Source organism: Tyto alba, unplaced genomic scaffold (assembly GCF_018691265.1).
Source record: "Tyto alba isolate M040663 unplaced genomic scaffold, T.alba_DEE_v4.0 Super-Scaffold_9, whole genome shotgun sequence".
NCBI classification, from domain to species: Eukaryota; Metazoa; Chordata; class Aves; order Strigiformes; family Tytonidae; genus Tyto; species Tyto alba.
The window spans coordinates 2339995-2346922 of NW_024881330.1; the positions used below are offsets into that span (position 1 = coordinate 2339995).

At 54.2% G+C, this 6928-nt stretch overlaps 1 protein-coding gene across 1 annotated transcript; it reads left to right on the forward strand.

The window, feature by feature from the left end:
- The first annotated feature begins 329 nt into the window (after positions 1–329).
- On the forward strand, positions 330–6702 carry LOC104365131 (lymphocyte antigen 6E). The gene is made up of 3 exons (XM_033011759.2): positions 330–470; positions 4617–4736; positions 5869–6702. The coding sequence occupies exons 1-3, from the start codon at positions 419–421 to the stop codon at positions 6075–6077; spliced, it is 381 nt and encodes a 126-aa protein (XP_032867650.1). The 5' UTR covers positions 330–418; the 3' UTR covers positions 6078–6702.
- The last annotated feature ends 226 nt before the right edge of the window (positions 6703–6928 follow it).

Here is a 6928-nt window from a genome sequence, read left to right on the forward strand (position 1 = left end):
GTGAGTCATGGATGCAGGGGGCTGCACTGGAAGCGGGCTGTGCAGGAGTGGGGTCCGAATAGAGGGGACCCAAAAAAGGGCCGGGGGTGGGTGGGTGGGGGGGGGGAGGGGGGTTGGGGTAAGGAAAAGGCCTTTGGGGCAGAACCAAGGGGAGAAGCGACTCTGCTCTTGCGAGGCTCTCCCAAACCCTCAGCAGCCCAGACGCCACGGGGACGGTCCCCTTTCCCCGGGCCCCGGCTTCCCGGAGCTGGGAAACGAAACCAGGCGGGGCCGGGGTGTAGGCGGGGGGGGGGGGGGGGGGGGGAGGGGAAGGCGGGGCCGTTGGCCTTTCCCCACCCCCGGCTCCCGGCCCTGTTGCCAGCCCAGCTCGCTGCTAGCCACCCTGCGCATCTCGCTGGCCCCCTCCCACCGCCGCACCATGAAGGCGCTCCTGCTCGCTGTGCTGGCTGCGGTGCTGTGCGTGGAAAGAGGTAAAGGGGGGGGGTGGTGGTGGGGTGGGGTGGGTGTGTGCCCCCCCCAATCACCTCTCCCCGAGGTCCCCCAGTCGTTCCCCAGCTTGGGTTTGGGAGCAAATTGGCGGGGATGGTGGGGGGGGGGGGGGGGGGGGGGGGGATGCTGCGTTTTGCAGAGTGGGCTCTGGAAGTTGGAGGTTTGCGGAGGAAGGCGGGGGGGGGAGGTTGCAAAAGGGGTGCGGGGACAGAGCTGAGCCGTGCTGGGGAGGGGAGGGGGGGCTTTTCCAAAACCTGCCTCGCAGCAGTGTCCTCCTTGCAGCAGGAACTTCAGGGTTTCCGTGCCGGTATGCCTAGGTGTGCTTCTCCAGCTGTGCGTGTAGATTTTTTTTTTTTTTTTTTTGCGCTTTGCCCTGTTAACAGCTCGAACAAAAGGCCGGGGACCGGCTCCTCTCCCCCCATTTCGGCGCAGCGAGCCGGGATAACGGCGCTCGAATGGGCTGAGATGCAGCCGAGGGGAAAAGGGGGGTGAAAAGAAGAGGGGGGGGGGGGGAGAGATGGAGCCCAGCCCTGGCAATGGCTGATGGAGCAAAGTCTGAGCAGAGCCAGTCGTGATCCTGGCTTCTGATCCCACCACCACCAGCATCCTTCAGGGCAGGCTGCAGTGTGGGGAGGTGACACCCCCCACCCCCCACCCCCCCCAAGAAAAAAAAAAAAAGGGACCAGGTGCTGTGAGGAGCGTCTTGGGGTGGCCACCAAAGCTGGGGAGAACGTGGTTCCTGTTGCTGGGCGTTCAAACTGCAAGTTGTCCAGAGTCGCAGGGTCTGCAATCCTCGCCGGCAGCTCCATTCCTGACTAACCAAACTCCGCGGGGCCCTGCAAAACCCCATATTGTTTCCATATGTCGGATGCTTGGGGAGAAGCCAAACAAAAGAGCAGACAGGAGAGTTCTGGGCCCTCTGAGCCCCTGCTCAGGAAACACGGGGCCCTTCTTCTCTCCTGAGGACACTGGTGAGAAGAAACGAATTATTTGCTGCCCTCCCCGTTCCCCTTTCCCAGTGGGGTCCGGAAAGCAACTGGTAATTCAAGCGTTGGGTCACCGTCAGAGCCCAGCTCGCTTCCAACTGGGAGGATGGGCAGTCCAGGCCAAGGCACTAAGGGGTTTCACTTCCCACCCCCCTCCTCCAAAAACCCTTTCAGTTTTAAAGTAAGTTCGTAGCCAGGCTAAAGCGGTTTTGTTGCAGGTAGCTTTATCCCCAAACGCTTCCAGCACATCCAGGGAGTCTTTTGCAGAAAAGCTTTACCCCCCTGCTCGAAGTGCCCGGAAGATCTTCTGTATGGCATGTAAGGATCTCGTCTAAGAGCAATGGAAAAAGAAAGAGCAAGAGCATTTGGCATAGGGACTGAATGGAAGAACTGCCGAAGCAACAGTATTTTTCATCGGTGTGGGCTTTTAACTGATTTTTTGATTCTCTCTCTTTTTTTTTTTTCTTTTTTTTTTCCCCTGCATTGCTGTTTGCAAGAATAGATTCAACCTCTTATTTAAGGAATTCCCCCAAATGATCTGCTCTGTTTTGGGAGCTCTTTGTTCCTCTGAGGAGCCGAGCAGCAAACAAATAAACACATAAATTCCGCTGCATTTTCTAGTTGGTGAAAACGAGGCTTCACTTTTGCATTGTTCAGTCTTGTTTTTTTTTTTTTTTTTTTTTCTTTCCTTTTTAGTAGCCTTGGGCTCTAACTCTTTGCTCTGTCTCCAGCTGTGTGAAATAATTCTGCCACCTCTCCTGTGCCTTTTGTCTAAAACACTCAGCCTGCTTGCTCTCTTAACTCTGCAGTGGGTTATTCAGTTATCTGTTTAGCTGGGGCAGAAAGTGGCAGTAGTTATGACTGAGCATTTCCTCTCTTAAACTACGTTGAAAGACTTGCCTCTCCTGGAAAGGTTTCGTCTATATTAAGACGAGGGTAATAGGTAGGTGTGACAAAGAAAAACAAGAGGCTAAGTAGGAGATGCTGTGGTAGGAGCACAGATTCAGTCACGTGGCAGAGAATTTTATTCCTAAAGGCATTTTTATGTGCATGTACAAATATTTCTGATGTGTTTGTATCTGGAACCTCTAAGCTTTAATGAATAGCACCGCACCGCTGGAATTGTGTGTTCAGCGCAGTGAGCAAATACATATGAGGACATATGTCCTACCATAATGCCCACAGGAAGCCTATAATCCACTTCATTCCTGGTTGCAGACGGTTCCTGCGAAATGGGATGAGTCAATTTGCCTCCTCGGTTTGCCCTCGGGGACCTGAGACTTGAGAGCAGAAATGTGCTGGGGATGAGGGAGCAGGAGAGAGCTGGGCTTTGCTCTACCGTGGTTTTGCCCAACCCATGGAAACACTGAGGGCTCAAGAAGGGACGATGACAGGCTGGAGGCTCAATGGCTGGCTCCATCCTCCTCCCCCTCTCCTAGATCCACCGATGAATCTCTCCTGGGGCTTTTGACTCAACTGGTGGCCCTGTAATCCTGGGTGGTTATGTGCAGGTTGTGGCTGCCGCGTTGGCAGGCTCAGGTAACTCGGTTTCGTTGGAAGGATCCTTGGCAGACTGACGATCATTGGAAGATGTGTGAGACGGTCCAGGAAATTCTTGCTTAGGGGGTTGTGGTGTCGGCTTCGTCTCCAAAACAGAGTCCTTTGGCTGCCCTGATGCGACATTCAGGATCTCCCACTAACCTGCTTTAATCCATTTCCCTGAGATTGTTTTTGTTCTTTCCCTTCCTTGGCCGTGGCTGCTCAAAAGTCATTCCTCTGAGAACAATTGTTATTTTTTTTTTTTTCCCATTTTTCTCATAAAAAGCTTTTGTTTTCCTGAGAAAAGCAAGATTGAGAAGAACCTCAAGAGGTCATGCAGTCCCCCGGCAGAGTGGGACAGCTGCTGCCCAATATTTGTCCAACTTACTCTCCAAAACACTCTATGACAGGGACTGCTGAGCCTCAGAGAGCTCTCCCAGGGCTTCACCGACTTCACCTCCTTAGGATAATCTGTTTGTGGTGGGGCTGAAAGAAGTAGGAGTAAGAATGATGCTGCCTTGCATTTCCCATCCCGAATCAGCCCCCGCTCCATTTAGCATCCTGTCAGTGCAGAAGAGAAAGGCAGTGCCTCATGGAAGGGCTTGCCATCCGAGCGCTCAAAAATCAGAGCCTGAGAAATACCAGGAGCAGACCCGATCTGTCTGCATATGTAGGTCAACAGTTGCAGTGTGGATGTGATGTTCTAGTATGTAAAATATAGAGCTCATCCGTCCACTGCGAAGTGCATATGACCCTGCTGAGTCACCAGTCCCGGCTGTTCCTGCAACCGTTTGCCACCACTGAATTGCTATTTTCCAATCTTTCCTCTTTCTTGGGCAGATTTGAAGGACGAGGGATGGGAGCCAGCTGGTGCAGGCCATCCTGCTAGTGTAGGATAAACCCTTTTAGGGGACCTGCCAGGGAGGAAGGCATGCTTTTTTTTTGCTCTCCCCCTGCTCCAAATTAAAAAAGGTTGGTTGCATACGCTGCCTTCGTAGTGCTACGACTCCCTGGGTAGCGGGACAGTGCAAGTCACTGCAGGTCTTGCTGCAAATGCTGGGTTTGCTCTAGCCGAGAAGTGATTTCCACCACGTGTGCTTGCCCAAGCGTAGGCTCAGCTTTGTGCCCTGCTGCCAAAGGCAGGTCACGGAAAACTCAAACCCCTGGTCACACCTGGAGAATTTCCCATCAGCGTCCATGGTAGCTGAGATTAGTAAGCCCAAATCTCAGGTGCCAGGTCGCAGGCTTGAATTTGCCTCCATTGTTCAGTTTCAAGTTGGCAGCTGTAGCTTGAACCCGCTCTCGGTGCAAGCAGCAACATGCCATAAAATACATAAAGTACCAGGCTGACCTGTGGTGGTATTGAGGCTTGAGCTGACGGTTGATCCTACCAAGAGCTCAAAATGTATCCCTTATGCTTGAACCCTTCCCTAGGGCCATTTTTTTTGGGGGAAAAAAAAAAAACAAAAAAACTACGGCGGGTTAATAGAGCTGAAATAGCAAGCGTGGCTGTGGCTGGACACGGTGCGTGCCGTGTGTCCGAGGTGGGAGCGAGGAGGTCACCCCACCAGCCCCTAACCAAGGCGTGCTTTTCTCTTGCAGCCCACACGCTCGTCTGCTTTTCGTGCTCGGATGCATCCTCCAACTGGGCCTGCCTGAAGCCTGTCAAGTGCGGGGAGAATGAAAACCACTGTGTGACGACCTACGTCGGAGTGGGAATCGGTGAGTGGTGACAGGACCTTTTCCTGCTCTCCTGGGTCACCTGCGGAGCTGCGGGAAGGCTTTCCTTCCTTTGGCTGGCAAAAGGGGAAAGTTCTGCTTAGCAGCTGAGTGTCAGACCACCCCGAGGGAATTTTTACGAGGGACTTGCTGCCAGCCGGAGTCACGTTAAAGCCCACGTGCCTGCACCAATGCTGGGAGTCCGGGGGGAGTTTCTGAGTGGGGGCAGGGAGGTTGCTGATGAATAAGTGAAAACGTGGAGGATGCGGCGGGCTTCCTCCGTAGTAAGCTCCAGGGTTTCCCTTCCTGCTTTTGCCCTCTGTTCAAGCTGTTCATCCCCGAGTCCCATCTTTGCTTCTTTGCTCTCGGCGGACAAGCTGGGGGGGTTGCCGGGAAAAGAGATTTGCAGGTTTCCTCCCTGCGTGCCAGGAGAGATCTGGGGCGATCTGTGCTTCCCGGCTGCTGCTCCTAGGGAAGCAGGCGGCTCTGACAGGTCTCCTGGCATTATTGCAGAGCCCAGCCTGGCTTGCCTCGCTCTCCCTTGCAGGAGGGAGGGGTGTTGCGTGACCGAGTCGCACGGTCCGCGACGTGGGCGGGCTGCGCGTGCACAAATGGAGGCTGGGAGCTTTTATAAACCCGTCAGCCAAGCACGGTGCTAATGGTTTTCTGTTTCCTACTGCCAAATGCGCCCTGCGCCTCTCTCGCAGCCGACGCTCGGAACGGTGGAATTCGCTCCTAAGTGCCCTCCCCCGGTGCTCCGTAAGCCCCGTGCTCCCCGTCTCTCTTGAGGAGGCCCAGGGTCAAGCTCAAGTGGGATTTTTGAGATTCTTCACCGGAGCTGTTGAGGCCAAACTTCGGCTGACAGCCTGGAAGGGGTGTCCCCGGAGTGTTGCATGGTCCCTAGGGGCTGTGTGGGATGTTATCACGGGCGTTCCTTGAAATGCGTGGGCTGGCTGAGATTACTGTCGTAGCCCGATGCCGAGAAGCACTTCATCCTCCCCGTGCCACCTGTGACACTTTGGTTATTTCAGTACTGCTATTTCCTTTGCAGAACAGGTGATCAGAAAGCCGAGAAACACTCTAAACCCTCTCTTTTTGCTTCTCTTCCTTTCCCCCCACCCCAACCTAAATTCAGGCAGCAAGTCTGGCCAGTCCATCTCCAAAGGATGCTCTCCCATTTGCCCCAGCGCCGGGATTAACCTCGGCATAGCGGCCGCCTCCGTTTACTGCTGCGACTCCTTCCTCTGCAACATCAGCGGTTCCAGCAGCGTGAAAGCCAGCTCCACGGTCCTGGCCTTGGGGGTCCTCGTTAGCTTCATCTACGTCCTCAGGGCTCGCGAGTGATGGGGCTGGCCAAGGAAGAGCCATCTTCCATGGGCCGTCGTCGCGGGTGTCATTAGCCAATACCTTCTCTGTCGCTGTCTGCAAGGAGATCCTCTACTTCTCAGCAGGCTTCCAAGGTGGTTGATTTCCCAGACTTTATGCTCTTCCAGCATTGGAGACCTGGGCGGTTTGACCAAGATGTTCTCCTCCTGTGGACATACCCCGCTGCACTCTCACACCTCCTTGGCAAAGGTGGATCGTTTTGGAAGGGTTTCTGCTTTTATACCTAATACCCCCCTCCCCCCCCTTCATTTCTAAGATTGGTTAAAACAAGGCTGGGACTCGCAGAGAACCGATTAATCCCAGACACCACCCGGTCAAGCGTTCAGACGTTCCTGCCTCTCGCCTCCGCGGAGGTGCCTGGCACTGGCGTGCTCCAGCACACGGGTGGCCCGGCCATCGGGAATGCATGACCCGAAGGGAGAAACATTCCCAGCCCCTCGCAGCTGCAGTCTCTTTTTATAAAATCATTTCGTTTCTTCTGATATCCTGGGCTGACTTTTCTGGAAAACAAATGACGTGTACCTTGTCCTTCTGAGCTCTGTAAGTGCCAGATCTGAATAAACATGCTCCTATTGTTACCTGAGGTGGAAGGTGTGCTGTGTGTGTTTCCTTGCTCCAGACAGAGAGATTAGAAACGCTCTTATGGAAAACCTAAATATTATGCCTGGCATGAGGGCCTCTTACCCTCTCAAGCGGCTTTTGAGCGCTTCGTCTCGGCATTCCTTCCAGTTCACCTCTCAGCAGCAAGTCCGTCTTCTCCCTGTCGCTGTCCTTTCTGATAAACACCCCTGGGCCGGCTTGTTTCACCT